Raw genomic sequence first — 21,598 nt, forward strand, 5'->3', positions numbered from 1 at the left:
CTACAAATCAGCACAGTACAATCTTCATTAGAACCATTCTAAAATATCTCCCGAATAGTCACATAAGAGAGAAAACCAACTTAATAGTAGCTTGAACTATCATATGTGAAGTAAGCAGTTCTCTCAACCTAATTGACTCATTTAAAATAAGTCAATATGAGATAGAGACATACTATTAACAGAGATAATCTCACAAAGGACATGTGTGCACCCTAAAGCACCCAAAAGAATCAAAATGAACAGTTAAAATTACTTTGCAGTTCCTCCCTAAGGATGAGAACACAATCGATAACTTAGCACGTGTCCAAAAAGACATAAAGATGTTCTCAAAGACATTTTTTTTTTATAAGGTCAAACTAGTCCCACAAGAAATGAATGTTTTTTCACTCCCACAACACTCAATTTTTCTCCTGTTCAAGGGTTTCTCTTAAACCCATCATATTCTCCGACACTTACCTAACTTGACCGTCAAAGTTGGTTCGTCCCTAAAAAATTGTCCTGAAGAGAGATAGCCCACATCATTCTCAAAATCACCACTCAAAGTGAAGCTCTTATAATGTTTTTAAGCTGAACTAAAATCAGATCAAAACACAAATATTTTTAACGGTTGTGTTTTTAATATTAAGCATAAAGTAAAACAGTTTGAGATAAATAAAATTGGAAAACTTAGGGGTCACTGAAGTAGAGAAATCAAAATTCTACAGGAAGTCCATAAATCTAGGGCAAAAGGTCATAATTTTAAAGTTGATCAGGTCAAAATGATACTGTTAAAATTACAGAGGCCAAAGTCCAAAAGAGATTAGAAGTTTGGGGTAAAAATTCTCAAGAGTATAAATGCATGATGCATCTATCTTCTACATTCAAATTATAAATTAGGCCCTGAAGTTCTTTCATTATGCACATTATATAGCTTTTAGCCTTTTATATGTACATGTGTATATTTCTTGAAGTGGACAAAAAGCTTCAGAGCCAGCATCAACCGTGTACCCAGAGCAATAAAAAGAAAACTTCAAATGACAATTATCCAGAGAGGATAAAATGTCGACAAATTCGTGATAAATCAAAGCAATATGTGTTTATTTACTTGTATATAGTCCAGAGAAGGAAAAAAATATGCAAAACCAACTATGAAAAAAGAGAAAAATATAAATGAAAATCACCAAAGAAATTAAAGAAATGAAAAATCTCAGCATCGCACGTGGTCTGTACTCAAGCATATATAGATTCTAATTGCTTGTTTTGGTACAATTTTCTGAATTCTCTCGTTGATGCAGACCTGCTGACGCGGTTTAATCTGTACATATTACCACTATCTTCGTTGTGAGTTGTGGGACGTGTTTTGGAATTCGGTAATGGAGGCCGGTTCTTGATGTTCTTGGTACCGTTTGGATGGCCTTTATTTCTGGGTGACATCTTTTGATGATGAGAAGCTGCAACTGGGAAGAGCACAAAAGGCGGGCTATGTGACTGCTGATTAGCCTTTGTACCTGATGAGGCACTACTTGCACTGCTATAAGGCTCTTGGCCTTGAAAATTTAGCTCCACATGCTTCTCTGAATCCTGAAACAACATAGAGTAAATGTATGCATTAATATAATCTGCAGCATACAGCTGCATATTTTTCAGTAAATTCTCAAATGTAATGATTTTTTTTTTACCTCTTTATTAGATAGAGTTTCTTCTTTTGTTAGCTGAGAGGCTTGATCTCCAATTCTACGCTCGCGTAGCGTTTTAGACCGGTGCTTCATTCTAGCTCTCCTGATCCTAAAAGATGAGAGAAGTAACAAAATGAGATGAAATAATAGCAAATATGAAATAAGAAGTGTAAGCTCAATCTTTAAGTTCACGAATATTAAAATGATGATCAATTGACTTGCTTTCTCTGTTGGTTGGCTTCAATCAATTCATCTTCCTTGTCATAGATAACAGGCAGACCTGAAAGGTCGCAAGCCAATGGACTTGTGAAAAAGAACTGCAGGCAAGAGGGACATACTAACATTAAAGCCAATCCAGTGATAGAATTAACAAAATCATGAAACATCATAAACATTTGTTGTATCGTCTTCCAGTTGTGCTTACTTCATTTTTGAGAGCTGAAGCTGCAGAGCCGCGATATGCAGGATCTAGAGCAAGAAGGGTGCTCAAGAGACCCAAAGAAGATTCGGGAAACTCACTGAAAGCTTCAAATAGCCGAGGCTTGTATGATTGTGGCGGTCTAAAAGTTGTAGATAGCCTGAGTTTTTTCCAATAATCCTCTGATGGTGAGCCACATAGCTTGAAAATCCTATGCAGTTGCTCAACCTAAAGCATCAAAACTTGATAATATGAGAAACCAACAAGTAATAGAAAGGCTCATCATATGCCAAGTCATAACAAAATCAAGGAATCTAGAAACCAAGGGTATGTTTGCTTCTGCTTAATTTAACAGCTACCGATTTCATTCTTCAGCAGTTGTAGGATAGAAGTCAGAACACCTTGATTCAAAATATACTCAAAATAACTTTGATCAAACATGAACAAATTTTGCTATGATCAATTGGACGTTGTTACCTCTGTTCTACCAGGCATGATTGGCCTGCCCAAGAACATCTCTGCCAAGAGGCATCCGGCACTCCATAAATCAATACCTACTCCATAATCTGTGGCACCTAAGAGTAGCTCAGGGGCTCGGTACCAAAGTGTCACTACTCGGCTTGTGAGAGGACGTTTTTTGTTAGGAGAAAAATAATTTGCAAGCCCAAAATCCGCAATCTTTAGCACCCCATTTTTGTCAATCAACAAGTTTGATCCCTTGACGTCTCTATGTAAAATCCCCCTATCATGACAATGCTGCAAGCCTGAAAGCAGCTGCTGCATATAACACTTAACCTGCATCAAAACTCAAGTTAGCTACAAAATAAACCAAAACCTCGAAATCTGAAATTTCTCAATGAATTAAAAGATAATTTTGCACCTGAGGTTCAGTGAGTTTCCCTTCAGGATTGGAGATAATTCTAGCCAAATCTGTCTGCATGAATTCAAAAACGAGATAAAGACTATATTGCATACGCGATGTTGCCAGTCCTTCAAGCTTTACAATGTTGGGATGATCCAACTTCTGTAGTATCATAATCTCCCTTGCCATAAATTTCACACTATGAGGTTCTGATGTGTCAAATTTGACCTTCTTCAAAGCAACAATTTTTCCGGTATCCCTATCTAGAGCTTTATACACATTGCTGTAGGTACCTTGGCCAACCTAAAACCAAAAATCTAACCCAGTTTAGATAGCCAGCGGTTACTTTCTCCTAATGGCAAATCAGCCGATAGCCCGATAAGTAGCTAATTGAACAAAAAGCATGATATTCAATCTGTTTCATAAATCATAAAATTCAATAATTAAATTTATTTGATCAACATTTACAATCAATTAAAACATAAACAAAACTGATACAATCAAGATCAAAATTTTGGGGGAAAAAAAGAAAAGAAATTTAATTACCTTATCAATTTTGTCATAAGACTCAGCACTCTTAGGAACCAATCCAGCCAACACCTCTCTAGGAATATTATCAGTCAGCCACTTAGGCCACCCATTTACTAACTTACCATCGACCCCACCGCCACTTTTGCCGGTGCCGGTGCCGGTGCCGTTGTCTCTTACTCTTTGTTCCCCACTCACCTTCTCTTCACCCCCATTTTCAAAATCATCATAATTCACCGGCAATTCGAGCTTTTGAAACCGACCCGTTTCCTTCCCATTATATCTCTGACCCGTTGACCTTCTGTGACCCATCAATGCCTTATTTCCCACGTAACCATTTTCCATTTTCAACTTGTATAAGCCCCCGCCCCCATGTGGTGAGTTCATTGAACTCTTGGCTTGTACACATCCCATGGCTTTCTGGGTCTAATCAAGTTTCAATATTTATTGATTCTTGATTGCATAAAAGAAGAAAAAGTGAGTGCAAAGAAGAAAAGAGAAAGAAAAATAAGAATTTTGATGACGAGAAATGCCGTCTTTGGCCGGCATTATTGGATTTTTGCTGTGCAGAAAAAGGTATATTTTTCCTTAAATCTTTTTATTCTCTTGCTCTTTGCTTTATCCGCTATTTGCAATTTATTTTACCCAATTTGATTTGATTGTTTATTTGTTTAATTTAGTTTTTTGACTGAACTGTTTTTGGCGGGAGGGAAATAAGCATTAGACAAATGGACGAATGGGGTTTGAACAAGTCAGACAAATGCATAGCTTCTGACAGTGAAAAGTATCAGTTCAGTATACAAATTTCCATTGCCACGTCATCGAATAAATGTGGAGCCATCTGATGGGGTTTGCTCTGTCCTCGAGTAACTTCAGCCAATTTACAGCTCGCTCGACTCTTGTCGAGTCACGAGGTTGCAATGGCCGTTACTTGTGCAAAAACTCATTAAAAGCTAAGATAATTTGTACACTGATGTTTCATCTCTGTATTGTAGCCTGCTTTGAGGTATGCTTGATATTTTCTTTCTTCTTTTCTCCTCTCTGTTCAAAATTTGAAGTAATTTTTACAATTCAGCATTTAAAAAGAAATTGAGTTTTTGTGCTAATTTGATCATCTTTAGTAGCAGTCATTTGGTCCTCGAAATGTTCTTCGATTTATGTTTTAGCTCCTAATATTTGTTACATTTAACTGGGTCCAGTTCCTTTTTTCCTTTTTTTTTTTCTTTACAAATTTTACCACGATGAACACTTGAACAGTTTCTTGTTCCCTGAGCGATATCACGGATGAAACCCTTTTTCTTTTTTGTGACAGATTGAATGAACAAATCTAATGATATTTGTTTTAATGTTTCGTGGATCACGCTTGTTCTCGTTGAAATTGCAAGTGGTATTAAATTTCATAATGGCTTCAACTAAGGCATAAGATAACATGATCGTTCTTTTCCTTTAGTACTAGAGATTTTCAAAAGAGAAAAGAGAATCGACTTGAATAATCAGCTGAATGTTTTCACCACTTGCTACTGTGATCTTGTTCAAATTAAGTAGTGTTTGGCTAGCTAGAGCACTGTGCTCTATTATATAGGTGAAAATTTGACTGTCTCAGTCTGCTTGGTTAAGTGAACAATGGGAAGAAAATGGGTTCATGAAGGAAAATAAAAAAATGTACTTGAAAAGCTCAATCCCTGAACGACGTTTCTTCTTCTTTTCCATCTTAATCCGTATAAAGACGGAAAGAACGTTATGGATTCGTTATATTTCTTAAATTTTGTCGGATACGAATACGATTCAGATTCAAGAAAACACATCCATATTCCATAGGCACACAAGTCCATATGCCCACACGCACGTGCATACACATAGATACGTACGCACTCACGCTTGAGTGCACGTGTGCTAGGAAGTTCATTATGGCATTACTAGTGAAAATAAATGTCTATGTCGAATTGCTTGTGTTTATTTCCTTCTAATCATTATTCGGTGTGGCAGAATTTGAACAGTGGAGACTTTTTTTCTTTGGCATATGGAGACTAAAATGAAACTGCAACTACTTTAAAGATTGGGTTCAGCTAAATCATGGACATGCACTGAAAAGATTGTAACTTATATTAAATTGTTTCCTGTTGCAGGGAGCTTCAGCAATTGAAAATGTGCCACTATTAGCAGTGGGAAGATGATTCGGCATCTCTGAGTGAAGATCAAGAACCAAGAACTGAAAATGGCAATGGCAACGGCAACAACCGCCGCACTTTCATACTCCCATTCCCTATTGATGAGTGGGAAAGTAGGTTGGATGAATTAGAGGAGCATATAGCAAGGGTTGAGGCTCGGTTTGGAAGAATCCAGGAGAGAATGTTGTTTCTTCGAAAGGCATTGCGTGTTGTATCTGCATTGTTTATGGTTACCCTTCCCTATGCTATACACAAATAAATGTTGAGATGATAAACTGCTGTACCCGTGCTGCTTTATTTTTTTATGGTGGTATAAACTAGGCACCTTTTGCTTTTCATTATCTACGTTCATTCTATGATGCTCTTGAACTGCTGTCGAGTTTGGCTAAATTGGAAACATAGATTAAAAGGAATAAAGTTTAGGCAATTAGTGAAGAGGAAAGGTTCAATGAATGCTGAAATATAGTCTTTTAATTGCGTTATATATCTTTTTAAGTTGTCTCTCTACACTAATGATGATCACAACCATGCTTTGTCTGTCTTTATAGAGTGATAATCAATAGTTACTGCGCTAGAAATTTGCGCTTTCTTTTTTTTTTTACTTTCCACTTCATTTTTTCCCTTGTGCTAAAGCATCAGTGAGCATTTAAACTATAGCTTTCAAATGTTGTGTTATGTAGCAACCTTCAACAGTTGGCTGCAACTTGTTCGGAAGAAAAGCAGCAGCTTAACCAATAGCGGGTCACAGGATCCAAATGCAGAATCAGTATAAACAGAGACACCAACACTGTGACCAAGAAAATAACTAAAAGAAAAACTTCTACTCTTGCATAGAAGCTGAATTGTGAAAATAAGGCTTTTCCATATTGAATTAATTGAATACTAAACAAGTATTTGAAGAAGTTGTGGATGAAACATTGAATGTGTTACAACAATTACAGAAAACAAAAAGTATGGACAGTATCAATGATCAAGCAGACAACTCATTCGAGATCTAGTATCCCGAAATTGGAGAGAAGGATCTTTACTTGATCGACAAAGTCTGAGCCTGTAGCGTACTCTGTTAGCATCCCAACAGCAAAACCAAACATAGCCCATCTACCAGCAATAACACAAGTAGAGAATTAAATAAAAAAAAATAATCATGAATCCATCGAGCCAAAAAAATTTATATAAAAACATATATAAAGTACATTGTAGAAAGAGTTCACATAATAGGAATCCATCCAATGCGATAACAGCTATGACCAGTGGCAGAGCCAAAAAATCAAATCTACTGGGGGCAAAATATTTTACCAATATAAAATACAAAGAAATAATGATGCTTGTATGCCACATCTGAGGTTTAACTAGAAATCAAGGCTTTAGCCTTTAAGCGAAAGGCAGCAAAATGCCCAAATCGTGAAAAGCTAAAATATGATTTCAGATATTTATTTTGTTTTGTATTCTTAATAATGAGTTTAATGGATTCCATTTAATTGGGCATGTGTACTTAATTTAAATTCTACAATTGGGCTAAAAATTATAAATGGATGAGATATTTTTAAAAGAATTTGAACATAAATTAATGAAATAATCAATTCAACAAGGGCAAATTTGTAATTTCAATTGAACAGGACAAAACATGTCTTCTGGAATTTTTGGGACATGCAGGGGGCAGCTGCCCCCGCAAGTCCGTTAGTGGCTCCGCCACTTGCTATGACAAGGGCAACATATGAGTTTTTCACTACTTAATGTAGACTAAATTGCAATCCCTCCAAAACAAGCCTAAAAGCATATCTTTCATGAGCACATTCATCCAGTCCAAATATAAAAAATTCGCTGCTCATTACTGAATCTATTTTAAGGAGACTACAAAAAGCTTATTAATTTCACATACTAATCTGCATTAATCCAGATCGAACTCAGAACACTTAACTCTTAAAACTCAATGACAGATAAACTATATGCAGAATGCATAATTTCTTTTAGGATCAAATTATTAACAAGGTAAATAGACCTTAGAAGAAATTAAGTGAAAGCTCTATGCCATATAGCGACATTACAGCATCGAAAGGAACTGTTGCTAGAAAGAGAAAAGGGAAGGAGGAAAGAAGAATTACTTGGATTTCCAAAAAGAATGAAAGTACTTAATGGCAGTAAAACATATTAAGAGAGTAAAAGGAATTAAATTTTAACTGAAGATATGGCCTAGGATGTCATTTCATGATTGGATGGGAGCACCAGACCAGTTTTGTGATGTGGTGCTCCAAGAGCGCCCAAGACTTTCTTGTTCACTGGCTTTGCACGTGAAGTCTTGCCATCATAGGGGAAACAAAGAATCAAATCTTGATCAAACACATGGAGAGGCGGATAGAGGGACAGGATAGTTGTGCAGCTCATGGCCCAAAGAGCCTCCAATAGAACTTTTTATCCATAATATTTTCTCTCGGACACCTTGTCGCCCATTACCTGATGGAAATCTTCAAAATTCTTGGGAATATACACTAGTATGCAAGAAGCTTAATTAAATTACTCTACCTTCTTCTATTTTCACTGGTTGAGTATCATGAGAAATTCTGTATCAAGTTGGAAGCTAAGGATCTAAACCGCTGTTACTAAAACCTCCAGTCCAAAGCAGTCCATCCATCAGCTTGTATTATCCTTTCCTTTGTCTAAAGCCATAATAATTCTATCAAAATCTTACCAAGAATCTTCTCCATCAAACATGCATCAAATGTCTCAACCAAGTTGTCCATTTCCCAAAACTGGAAGGAAACACTAACCAGCAATTGTAAAACCCCTCACAAACTCCCGTATCAATTAATATTTATGAATATAACCCACATAGGGTATGTTTATAACTGTTGTGTTTGTTCTTAATTTTGAATGCACAGCAGCGAAGGCAACTAATGTTTCTAAACCCGCTCATACTTGATAACTCATTGATTTTCCATTTATGCATTTCAAACCCAAACATAATCATAAATCTATATAATTAAAACTGAATTTAAAACCTTGCAAGAAAGCAAAAGCATTACCTGCCATTGGCAATCTCGTTCTTTCCAATGAACCCAAAGAAAGGGCCGACATTAGCTTCCTCAAGCTTCTTCTGCTTAAAATACTCCTGCAACTCCTTAGCCTTTTGTCTTTGAAACTCCAAAGTCACCACATTCTTGTCCTCCACCGCAGCAGCCGGCTTTGGCGGCTGAGCCACTGAAGAAGACGGCGGAGATGGCGGCGACGGCTGTGGAGGTGGAGGCACTGGTTTCACCGTTGACGGTGGAGATGGTTCTCTTAGAGGAGGCGCGACGGGTCTTCTGATTGGCCCATCAGCTTGAGAACAAGTTACAGTAAATGGACTAAGCTTTGTTCTTGAAATTCTAAAATTCGATGGATTTGATGATGAAGAAGAAGAGCAACAAGAAGACGAAGTTGGGACTCTGAGACAGGGGACTGATGATGCCACAGACATTTTCTTTCTTTTCTAATTTTGTTTCCCAGTGTCCTGATTTTGTTTTTGTTTTTCGTGTTGCCAGAATCAAAAGATGAACCAGAGCGTTGTGTGTGGATAAGGTGAAGCCAAGTTTTGAAAAATTAGATGGTTGATAAAGCAAGTTTTGTCCAGTCGGAGGAAATGGAATGGTTGGTTAATTTGGCGCCAAGCCTCACACTGCTTCTAGACAACGTGGGTGGCACGCGCAAAAACCCTGAGTGCTTTGGAACTGACGCGCCTTCCGTGAGAGTGGGAATCCAACTCTCAGTAATATTTCACATCCATCATCAGAGATTTCCATAAGAAGGAAGTTTTACACTGTTTTAAATAAAAAGAACGAGAACTTTTATGCGGTTATTTTTTTTTTAATCCCTTCTCTTTACCATCCCCTCCATTACTGAAAATTGAAGGTGAAATGGAATTTCAAGGTTAAAATTTTAAAAAAAGAAAAAAGAAAAAAACTCTGCCTCTTCCTTATTAGGGTGCCAAAAGATACAGGCAAATTAAAATTAGAAGAGAATTTAAATCGGAGAGAGTACTCAGGGAGAGCCGGAGAATATGTGAGATTAACATCCAAGGAAGAAAAAATATAACACATTAATTACGAAGAAAACAATCGAAAGTACAGTAAGGCATAACAAGAATGCTATAGGAAAACATGAAGCTCCAAGTGACAAAATTGAAATCCTCAACATTGAAATATAGACACAAATGATCAATCTAACCAAGGTGCCCAGAAATATGAAGCTCCTGGAGCTTCGTTCTTCAGCAGAGATCAAAAGCTCACTTTCCTTCTTTGAATTGGAAATCAGCTGAAGCACCCAGCAACCAGACTGCATTAGTATTTTATCTGGAGCCCCGTAGCAATTTCAGAAAGGTTGAGTCCACATATTGCCTTGGCCAAAAAGAAAAGAGAACTACATGATCGTGCACGAACAACTTCTTTCGATTCCATTATCAAATTCATCATCTGATCCGCCCAGTTCACTGCCATTAGAAGAAACGAAAGAGAACAAGTCACCTTTACTTTCTGCATACACACCTGCTTAGCATGAGCTGAAGAAAAACATTCTAAACAACAATATTTCACATATGGATATAACTCTCATCTATTGCAATTTTGAAATCAACCACATCTGATGATGAAACTATTGAAAGTGCCATGGAAACAATTTATGCTGCTACGGTTATATTACGACCCCAGAACTTGAAAGTAATAAATAAGCAGGATGTCAGTTTCTCAATGCAACAAACGACACGTGTACACACAGACATGCACAGTGCCAACCCAATACAAGTACAAGATGAGGGGAAAAGGACATGAGACATCTATACATAAGCAAGCACGATCTTCAGATATGTAGAAAGGAATACAGGACAAAGACCTAGAATCCAAATCCACAGCATTGATATTAACATTGACTGGACCAGGATATGGAGAAGAAATGGTATAAGTATATTGAATGCAGCCGAGACTTGATCTTTGAGAAAACATAATTCTGCTCGCAGTAAGTTTCTGGAGATTCTAACTCTAGCTAGCAAACAAGCACCATCAGTTAATATGCACCTGTGAGTATCATCAAAGCCCTGAACTGTGCCAGAGTCTCATAGATGAAGCATACAAAATAGAGGTCTAAATATGTGATGAAGTTTGGTTGTACCAGGTCTAATGATCAAATATTCTAACTTAACATGAAATTTCTGACATACAAAGGGGGAAAAGGCTTATGAGATAATAGCACCAAATTCCTTTGTTTTGTTCACAAATTCACTCCGGTTGTCCACCCCAGTATATTTACACAAAACAGTAGCACACCATATTAAATTATTAATTCAGTAGGAAACTTGAAAAACTACACACTTACAGCAAATCAAAATAATAAGAAAGTAAGATTTGACCCCTCTTTCAAAGCATGTTTTAGAAGTCTGCCCCTAGGGGAAAATTACAAATTTAATAAAAGAAAAAAGTATACTTTCATACAGGAAAATATTTTTAAAAGGCTAAAGACTGAAATTGGCAGGAGAACAGAACCACTTGTATCCAATGAGGGTTGATCAAACTTTGACTAAACTAGTAAAGTACCAAGTGAGAAAGACAAACTTGAACCTTCTTGTTCCTAATTCTTCAACAATTCATATGGGCATATAAACTTCTCTATGTGAATATGTTTAGTATAGTGTAGTTCACCATAATAAGAATATTGTTATTGATATCCTATTGCGCAGTTTGAGAAACTTGCTGAAAGTTATACATACTTCGACTGGCAAACTGTGTTCTGCCTACTCTTCACAACATATATGAAATACAATACTTACAGTTTGTAAACACTCATTGATCCTCAGAGAAACATTCAAGTTCAAGAAAAACACAATAAAACAATAAAAAATATAAAGCAGATAAAAACTTATTTCTTCAAAAGAATTGGATTAACAGGACCTCTCCAAGCTGGTTTAAAAGCAAAATTTCCTCAACCTCCAAACCATAGTCATGATCGTGGTTGCATCGCCTCTATAAAGATAGTTTATGAGAAGCAAGGGTTGTAACTAGCTAAATGGAAATTGCCAAGGGCATGAGAATGTTATGCATAAGTAAACTACTATTGATCAGCAAACATACTGTGTACCTAAGGTCAACGTACAGCGGCATTAGCAGAGACAAACGCATGGTAAAAGTCAATATAGAAAAAGTCAGACCACACAGTGGAGATATTCCATTTTGAAATGAGATATTCTCTTACCTGGGCTCAAATTCCCTAATCTCGGCAAGTTCACTTCCACAAGTATCGGTCCACTGCACTTTCCTCCTTTCTGTATGACCAGCTATATCGTTACCTTTTTCACTCAATAAATCGTGCTCGTGCTCTATAACGTTCTGAACAGGAACTGAATCGCTATTAGAAGGCTTCTTCAAGCTACTCTTGAGAGAAAACTTTACCACATTACCATCATCATCCTCAACATCAATCGAACGATCAAGTCGCTTGTCTAAACCAAGAGACGAAGGCGAGACATCCTGATTTTGGGCAGGTCCTACTTTGAGATGTGACGGCGAGTCGGGTCCTGCGGAAGCGCGACCGAAGCAAACAAAGGAAGCGCAGCCGCGGGAGAGCCTGTTCTTAGCCGCGGAAGCCAGCTGGAGGTCAGGGTCGGGGTCAGGTTCTTGGTCCACCAACTGGTATTGATTCCACGGCGAAACTCTCATGGGTTTGTCGTCGTCGTTCTTCTGACCCAAGAATAGAAGGGTTAGGCCCTTACTATACCCAGATGCCGAAGAAGAGAAAAACCCTCCTCCTTCCACTGCCAATAACATCAGTTCTTCTCATCTGGACACACAATACAATCTAATTTCTTAATCACCGGCCCTTCATCAAACGCATTAACTCACAGTCAGTCAACTTATCGAAACTCACATACTCAAAAATCTTCTTAGATTTCTCGTTACATGCCCACAAAGATTCATAAGCAGAGATTCTCATCAATTACACGACATGAACAAATTTTAACTTTAAACAATTGAAAACAAAAATCTAAACTTTTTTTTTTAATCGGGGATTTCCGAATATGCTAAAACTAAAAGAATTTAACAGTAATTATTCACTGAGGCAAGCAGAGCAAAGAAAAATTAAAGAAATGCGAGATCAAATAAAAATAAAATAAAATAAAATTTTAGTTGATTTTCTCGGGAAACAACGGAACAAAATAGATGAAAGTGGAAAGGACGAGGGCAGAACTGACCACCTGACAGAAGAGTTGACGGATCTGAGAGAGAGTGAGCGTAGTTGGAGTGGAGTTAAATCGGCGGCGCCGGCATGTTGGATCGAATTAATCGGCGAGGAATTGGAAATAGAGATTTAAAAAAAAGAAAAAAAAATAAGTTAACTTCTGGTTGGAATTATTTAAAGAAGGATAGCGATGGTGACTCTCTCTTTCAGTACAGGATACTACAAATATAAATGGGCCCTATTTTATTTATTTATTTTATTTTTATCATATTTAATTTCGCGCCCTTAACTTTTGGGGTTAAAAAAAAAAAAGAAATGTTATCTTCTTTGTGTATTTATTTGAATTTGCAGTGAATTATGTAAAAAGTTAAAAGTTTGCTTTTGTTTGCATGCTTTTGTGCTTTGGAACCGCTGAAGTTTTTTTTCTGATTAATTAGAAGTACAATAGCTATAATAGCGTGTGTTATATGTAAGTAACTACTGCTTTACTTAATGCATGTCAAGTTTAGATACCAGTAATTAAAATTAAAAAAAAAAAAAGAAAATGGCAACATTGACCAACTCTGAAACAGGCGAAAGTAGTGAGAGGGATAGCTACCAGAATTAAAAAAGAGAAACAAAGTCCGTTTTCTTATTATTTAAAGCAAAATAAAAAAAAAATTGAATAATAGAAAAAAGAGCCAATCGCCTGGAGTAATAAATGGAATTCGCAAAAGAGGAAGCAAGGAATTCCGAAGAATTAATGCGGACATTGAATGCCCAGATTGACCTACCTTTTAGCTTATGATTCAATATTCATGTGGCACAGTGGCTGTGGTGCATGATAAGTCAACACTGACCGCACAATAAGAGGTTTTTTTTTTTTTTCTTCAAAAATTTTAATCTTAAACTTCAAATTAATAAAAAAAAAAGGGGGGGCTCTAATTTTGCATACAATACAAAGACGAAAGAGGAGCAAGGAAGATGATGTAGTCCAAAATGGTCTTGTAGGTCTAGCCTCTAATGCAAGAACACTGACGGCCCTTATTATTACTGTGTATAGCTAGGAGAAAAGGACCACTAGAAACTTTAGGTAGTAGGAGGTTTCTTGTGAATAAAAATGATGATAATTAATTATTTTGAAAAGGAAAATGTCATAGAAAAAAAGTTGGTAAAAGTTGAACCCCCATGCCATGCATATTAATTTGATTTAACAAGCTCAGAGCATGCACAGTGAGATACTGTCCCAATCCCTATTCCCAAACTTTGGTCAATTATTTGGTGAAGAAAGCCAACTGCTTACAAGTCTTTGCTTGAACGCGTACTACTATTCACCAGAGAATTAGCTGAGGGGGAACTTCGGACGAGTAGTGGGTGAAGTCAAGCGAGAAATTAATAATGATGCTAATTACAAACTTGAGAATCAATTATGGGTAAATCTTTTGCGTTACGTTATTAGTGCACCTTGGGAAATGCATAAACTAGGTGTTTCAAGAAGATTATGAAAGTTTCTCCCTGTTGGATCAATGATTGAGGAATGGTCAAAAGAGTGAGTGCGTTACGGACTTTATTTATCTTTACACAATTATTCTAACAAAAGTTTTGAATTTTCTCCAGTGACATGCATATGGGTTTCGGCAAAAAGATGGTCGGCCAAAGATGGTCTTGTGGGGTCTCTGGTAAAGTAATAACCCACAATGCTCTCATTTCTTTCTCGGATTTGCATTTGAACATTTGTTTTAGTTTTGTTTTGAATATCATGTAAATGTAAATCAAATTATTTTTCAAGATTCATAATGTTATGTGAGCGGACATATCATTCCCTAAAGCAATGAAGAATTCCTTCAGTAATTAGAGTAAAAAATAAGTTAGAAAATAATATATATATATATATATATATGCACACACACTTCACTTCAATATATTACAAGATAAAGTAATTTAAATTGAAACATATATTTTAGTTGTATTTTAGTTTATCCTTCACTTTAACTTAAAAGATCCTTTATTGAATAATAATTTATATATATATATATATATGTAGCTATGTATGTATGTCATGGTGAAACGACATATTTTTTTTTTTCAGCTCTTTTGTGTGTTTGTGTTGATAACTGAGGCGTTATATGTGTTTTCACATCATATTTATATCTTATTCAAAATATCAACCTATAAATTAGGTTTTTTAGACTTTAAAAACCATATTTTTTGTGAATGTTTAGAAGCATTTCTACCCCTTACATGGTAAGTAGTAATTTTTAACATGAACTTAACTACCTGCATAGGAGAGGAAAAGAATATCGAAAGGTCATTTTGTGTGGGTCCAAATTAAGGGTTAGGGCAATAAACAAGTTGAGTTGGGACTCACTACTAATCTAAATTGATGAAACAAAATTGATCGAGAGAGCATGAAACATGATGATGGAAGGTAAGCTGCATATTCATTTCTTGTCAAGCGTGTGTCCTTAGAATGGGCTTGGAAATTTTGACCCCACGACAATTGTCTAATCCAAACAACGATCGTCAATCACGCCTGCAAGGATGCATCTTTATATCTTATTGAAAAAAGAACGCGGTCTGTTAAATTTCCGTGAACATTATTAATACATTATAATCAAAATTTGACAAAAAAAAATTCTAAAAACATGATGCCAAAGAATTTTTTTTTCCTTTTAGCTAAAAACATTTTTCAACGACATTAATAAACACTCCCGAGCAGTCTGTTTGGAAAAGGGTCGAGACAAACCAAAGAATGGGTGAGGGAACCACTGACACTATGGGGGTGGCATTTTAACTTTCCCATTATAAAGGAGATATACAGAACTGCAAATTTACAGAGATAAAAGACCATAACATAAGCAACTCCAAAGGCACACAATTTTATATAACAAGCAGGCATTAACTCAAAAGTTGCAGAACTAATTCAACAAAATGCTTGCTTTACAAAAGGCTATAAGAATCAAAGCTAACAGACTTAAAGAGAAGAATTGATCAAGTGATGAGTGAAGGTGTTCATCATATTGCTTCTTACCTCATGAGAACACACACAAAAAAAAACCATTCTTCTTCACACGCTTCAACGAGTCACCAGCATCATCTGTTTATTCTTCCATCAAGTTGGAACCCTAACCAATTTCATGTGCCAACAACCATGAACGAAACAGCATACTAACTGCAACAGCACGTCCAAGCTTTTTAATGACATGAAGCTTCTTAAAAGAAGTCATCTCAGCGACTTTAATCGGCATGCATGTCCATTGAAGAATCATTGGGGTTGGGAGGATTAGCATCCCTGTTTTGCTGATGAAAAAAGTTGGGATCATTGTTCCGGCCTCCAGCTGTAGGAGGCATACCACCATTTGGATAGTAGCCTCCTCCCGGTGCGATTTGACAGTGCTGAAGACTCCGACGAATAGGGCTTGATAAAGCATTTGAGAAAACCGAATTTTTGGGTTGCTGATCGCAGTGCTCAGACCGAGTTCCCTGACCAGCAGTTTGGCCAGAAGAACCAGAAGGGACAGGGAAGCCAGGACTTGTGAACTGCATTGTGGGTTGTGAATGCTGATGTCGGACTTGTGCCCTAGGAGACATTGTTGGCTCCTCTACACTGGAATCTAGCTCATTCTGCAAGGATCAGAATGTTCGATTCAGAATTTTCAGATACAATAAATTATCAAAGAATCACCATGCAACATAGCAAATTCCATAATATCTATACAAGTAACAATGTCACTGCAATCACTCATCATTCACAGAGAAGTAGTAACGGTACATTTAGAGACCCGAGCAACAATACCAGAATAAGTCTTGCCGATTGAAAGAAAGAGTATCGATCCCTTTGACCATCAATTACCTCTTTGTCGCTGGAGTCATAGGGCAGAAGGGAAACAGCTCACCCTAATAAAACATGGAAAATTTCACCAAGCATACGAACCCACACCAAATTGACTATTTTATCTACATTTAATATCTTCCGTTCAACATTTTAGTCATACATCCCAATAAGACTATTCTGGAAGGTCCAATGACAGTTCCCTGCCAGTAAAAACATTTCTCTTTCATTTCCTCTTTAGAGATTAAAATGGTTGAGCCTTCGCAATATTTTATGCTCAAAATCCTTTATAGCACAGGTGTTGATAAGTTGATAAAAAATAAAAGGTGGTTGTCACAATAACAGCTTCAAATAGGAAACTAAACATCCACTACTCAGAGAAAGAATGTCGTGTCATGAATGAATTAGGAACAAACCTGAATGTAATTAAGTACATCAACTGTTGTCACTCTTGATCCACCCTCTTCTTGTCTCCAAATCCACTGATATAGTTTTTCCTGAAAAATTAGATGAACGGGTAAATAAAAAATTTTCTCGATGCATTCCAAGCTATTTAAAAAGTTAACAAAGGATAGAGAATAAACACATAAGGGCCAAATGCACAACCAAAAGACATCTATTTTAACAGAGGAAAACTTCATTCGTCATTGCCAACAAGGACAGAACATAATCTCCAAATTATGCCAAAACGTTTAAAAAGCCAATTTTTTCTTTTTCTTTTCTTTTTTTAAAGCAAGGTTCTAACCATAAACAATTAGAAAAGGCATAACAGCCACACTTGTCATACCAAGCTTACATGTGATCTGTCCTGAAGTTCTCTCATACAGATAGAAAGAGGAAGAACAAGAAAAGAAAAGTGAATAGTTGCAAAATTTCAATCTTTCTACCACCAAATCTTCTCCCTTCTCATTCTCTACCTATTAACCATTAGCAGTCAAAAGTCAACCTACCTTTAGTTTCCATCACGAGAAGAAAGAGAATACTAAGTTGATCAATTTGGTTCAGATGAACTCAGTCAAGTCATGTGACCGAGATCAGCAACCCATGCTACTGGTTAATACATTAAGAAACAATTCCTTTAAGTAAACTATTCCACTCACAAGAATGCGTGGGATTTTGCGTACAGGTCTAGTCGTGCTCTCTAAACCGTTTGGGACAGAAACACTTCATCACCACCAACTTTATGCTAGTTGCATTCTTGCACCGCGAGTAACAATAATGACTTTTACAAATCCATACAAGCCAGTTGTCACAGTCACAAAATTTCAACAAATAAATAAAGAAACATCTACTTGAGCAAACTAATGAAACCAATGCTATGTTCAGCATTATGTCTCTCTAGATTGGAATCACCAGCTAGCAAGTATAAAAGGGCGGTCTGATGAAAATATTAGCTGCAGAGTAAAGATGAGTATCCGCCTACACTTTAGCTATTATGCTTTCAAAGTTAAGCAGAAACACAAAAGTTACAAACATACCCTTCATGCATTACGCTTGTCCAACTAGCCAACACAAAATATCCATTTTCCCTATATAAAATTCCCTTTGCTTCTCATTGAATTGATTAAAGAAAAAAAAAAAAGTAGTTTCTTCGACCTATTTCTTAAACCACCTTACACAAACAGCCAACTCAATCATCTCAGTCAAACAATAATACCCAATTCACAATTGCACTTAATCAATCAATCACACACAAAATTGAATCCAATAGCAGATAAATTATAACAGTAACACAAATATATTCTGATAAGAGTTAAATAAACCAAAGGGAACCGTACAAGTCCGTGGCGTTCACCGGCTTGAAAGGAGAGCTTTTGCTGGTTCATGGCTTGGGTATAAAGCTGTGAGAGCGAATTCGCGGCGCTGCAAAACGACGCATACATGCTCCGATCCACCTCGTCGAGACTCGTCGCAATCGATTTTCTCTTCTTACCCATGTTGATAAATGGTTCAAATTTTAGGTTTCTTCGAGCAAAAGGAGATTTTTAATGGTGATTGAAACGATCGATCGAAGAGTTTTATGGGAATAATACAAAAGCCTTTTTATCTGCGGTTCCATGTGGAGACCGAATTAGGTGATGATACCCTCTTAGGTTACGTTTCGCATGGCAGGCTGAAATGGATTGGCTTGATTATTAAAATTTAATTGGATTTGGTTAAATGGTATTACATTATGCATTATTATCTAATATTTGGCAAGATATTATATTAGATTATTTTAAATTAAATATTAGGGAATTAACAAGAATAATTAAATTTATTTAAATTATATGTTTTTGTATGTGGTGTACATTATTGGGTGTTAAATAAAATATTAACAAAATAATTAAATATAAAATTATTTATTTATCAAATATTAATATTTTACATAATAATCTAATGACAAATGGGATGTTTCTTAGTATTAATTTTGTTAATACATTTAATATACTATTAATTAATTATTTTACCACTAAATATTAATACAAATAAATAAATAAATAAAAGAAGATGTCATAGATAAAATAAAAAAATAAATTACTTAATTTTTATGAAATTATAAATGAATGAGACTCGACTCTTTTTTTTATAGAGGTTTATTTAACTTTCCGCTTTAGGGGTAAAATAATTTTTTCTCCAGTATTAAGTTAAGACGTTGTTCGAGAAGGATAATCTCGATTGTTATCTTATTGTAAATATTAATAGAGTTTTATTGTAATATATATTAGTATTTAAAAAAAAAAATCCAAATGAACTTGCCAAACATTAGATAAATATTTTATACAAAAAAATTAGTATCCTACACTTTGTCCTACTCCCAAGCGTGGCCTTAGTTCGTAAGTTATGGCCACTCGTGTCCTACCAGGGTTGGGAAATTGTAGGGTTAGTCCACACTTTTTCAAGTCTCAAGTCAGAGGACAAGCCCATGTAATTAGTGACAGGCTCATTGAAAGCCCTTCCAAACTTGAATCGGTTAGGCTTAGGTTGGACCTAGACAGGTCAGGGCTAGGCTTGCGTTTCAATGATTTTAGTTAAGGTTGTAAGGTCTAGTTATTTCTACTAAAATCCTATATTTAACTAGAAATGATTTGGAGAAGCTTTCTGTTATCACAATTTTATAGTGTATGCAGATGGAGGTTTTTACATTTTGCTGAGGCATTCGAAAGTAGAAATTTTTAGATACTCTTCCGAGAACATCTATTCAAGACCTGGCCATTTGGGTGTTATTCTGATGGGTGCAGGATATGAGGCTATCATTTTGTATCCATTTTTTACTTTTTTTTTTTCTTTCATCTGTTCTTTATTCTTTAACACTTAAAATTGTCTTAGTTGCCAAACTTTATATGTATAGACCAATTCAGTGTAGAAATAACATTTGTTCGAGGTGATGGATGCAATTCTTGGGTGGTGTCGCGGCTACACTCTTACTTAGTTGCTTTGCTTGTTTAATTAATGGTTTGTTATGACTTCAGGTCATTGGCTTAGGTTTTCTTTTCTTTCTTTGATTTTATTTTTTTAATTTATAAATTGGAAAAGCCCTTAACTAGACCTATTCAGAGTGGGCTTCAAATTTTGGACACATATCCATAACTTCATGATACAGACCGGGCTTCAAGCTCAAACCTACTTTTTTGTCAAGCCTAAGTCCACGTGTTAATTGTAATTTACTGCATGGAAAAGAAATATTACTATAATTCTTATTATATCTTTTTTTTTAATTATTTGTGATTTTCACTTGTTTATATCCGGCGCTATGTTAATGGTTGTAAAAATATATCGTGTCGAGAGAAAAAATAAAAATTTAATCAATTTTCCTTTTCCCTTAACGGATTTGACTTGATATTAATCTATTTACGACTTTAATTTGTACATGAAATTAAAAGGTAAATTTTCATTGACATCTCATTATTGTTGGTTTTCTATATACGTTTCAAATACTTCCTTGTTAAAAATCTCTTTAAAAAATTAACTAAATTACAATTAAAAGTCTTGTACAAATGTACTCAAAAAACTTATTTAGGATAGTTCATAATCCATATTTTCATTCTAATTTTTTAGCCAAGACCTAATAAAATCTTAAAAAAACAATCTAAAACCTACCATGCGTTGTGGATCTACGTCATTTGTCCTATATGAGATTTATAACTTTTTTTTTCTTTTTTCAATTAGCCAACGTGCATAGGCCTTCTTCTATGTGTGTGTGCGCGTGTGCGTGTCAGTGAGTGTGCTTGTGCGTGTGTGCAGCACATACGTGAAGTGTGAAATGGTGGGTTACAGAAAATAAAGAGTTGCTTCAATTTGAGAAACCCATCTTTGTTGGAAATTCTATTCAGTTTGACATGGAATTGATGGATGCCGAACGCCACAGCATTCTTTCGAATTTGGTCTCACCAATATGGATCATACGAACTATGATTTATTGTCAAATGAGGTATTCACGCACAATGTTAATATGAGAATTCTAGTTGACATGATGTGTCGCAAGTTCATACATTGTTTCATACCATTGTCGATGGCTGTACAATAGTTGGCACCAAACATAAAAATCAGAATTATAAGGTGTTAAAATTGTTTTAAATGTCTATTGACAATAAATTTTAGACACACTATATCTAATTAATGTCTATATATCATATACTACCAATTATATAGTAATTTTTTAAAATAAATACATGCATTAATTACATATAATATCTCTTGTACACTTATATAATGTCTGTTGTCAAGAAATACATGTCATTTACCAAGAGAGGTTCTTCTCACTTGCTTCAGACTCCACTTAAAACTTTATCACAGCACAATTAGGGAGACCACCATTAAAGAAGACATGACATGAAAAAGTTTCCTAACGCACAACCGCAAATTAGAGGGTCGTGCTTTGTTAATGATTAGCACAAGAAATGCATAATTAACAAAAATGATTAGATATGTATATATATATATATAAAGTCAAAGTGGCATATCTCTGCGAAGCTCAAA

At 35.7% G+C, this 21,598-nt stretch overlaps 4 protein-coding genes across 7 annotated transcripts; all 4 read right to left on the bottom strand.

The window, feature by feature from the left end:
* Positions 1-1,209: 1,209 nt before the first annotated feature.
* LOC18041019 (probable serine/threonine-protein kinase At1g54610) lies at positions 1,210-3,808 on the bottom strand. Its single transcript, XM_024183857.1, has 7 exons — positions 3,482-3,808; positions 2,954-3,238; positions 2,551-2,868; positions 2,080-2,301; positions 1,878-1,972; positions 1,659-1,764; positions 1,210-1,560 (listed from the first exon to the last, which is right to left on the bottom strand). The coding sequence occupies exons 1-7, from the start codon at positions 3,806-3,808 to the stop codon at positions 1,210-1,212; spliced, it is 1,704 nt and encodes a 567-aa protein (XP_024039625.1).
* Positions 3,809-6,491: 2,683 nt separating this feature from the next.
* Positions 6,492-9,264, bottom strand: LOC18041021 (light-harvesting complex-like protein OHP2, chloroplastic). Its single transcript, XM_006434450.2, has 2 exons — positions 8,652-9,264; positions 6,492-6,729 (listed from the first exon to the last, which is right to left on the bottom strand). Exons 1-2 carry the CDS (start codon positions 9,083-9,085, stop codon positions 6,615-6,617), a joined length of 549 nt encoding a protein of 182 aa, XP_006434513.1. The 5' UTR covers positions 9,086-9,264; the 3' UTR covers positions 6,492-6,614.
* Positions 9,265-9,674: 410 nt separating this feature from the next.
* On the bottom strand, positions 9,675-13,055 carry LOC18040480. 4 transcript variants are annotated; one of them, XM_024184693.1, is made up of 3 exons: positions 12,845-13,055; positions 11,845-12,429; positions 9,675-10,093 (listed from the first exon to the last, which is right to left on the bottom strand). In XM_024184693.1, exons 2-3 carry the CDS (start codon positions 12,414-12,416, stop codon positions 10,024-10,026), a joined length of 642 nt encoding a protein of 213 aa, XP_024040461.1. In that variant the 5' UTR covers positions 12,417-12,429; positions 12,845-13,055; the 3' UTR covers positions 9,675-10,023. The 4 variants fall into 4 exon arrangements, with proteins under 4 accessions (XP_024040461.1, XP_006434514.1, XP_024040462.1 ...); XM_006434451.2 differs by having other exon boundaries at positions 11,845-12,468; XM_024184694.1 differs by having other exon boundaries at positions 12,842-13,055.
* Positions 13,056-15,662: 2,607 nt separating this feature from the next.
* LOC18040481 lies at positions 15,663-18,776 on the bottom strand. Its single transcript, XM_006434455.2, has 3 exons — positions 18,418-18,776; positions 17,056-17,136; positions 15,663-16,431 (listed from the first exon to the last, which is right to left on the bottom strand). Exons 1-3 carry the CDS (start codon positions 18,574-18,576, stop codon positions 16,045-16,047), a joined length of 627 nt encoding a protein of 208 aa, XP_006434518.1. The 5' UTR covers positions 18,577-18,776; the 3' UTR covers positions 15,663-16,044.
* Between the last annotated feature and the right edge of the window lie 2,822 nt (positions 18,777-21,598).

Source organism: Citrus clementina, unplaced genomic scaffold, assembly GCF_000493195.1.
Source record: "Citrus clementina cultivar Clemenules unplaced genomic scaffold, Citrus_clementina_v1.0 scaffold_5, whole genome shotgun sequence".
Taxonomy (NCBI): Eukaryota; Viridiplantae; Streptophyta; class Magnoliopsida; order Sapindales; family Rutaceae; genus Citrus; species Citrus x clementina.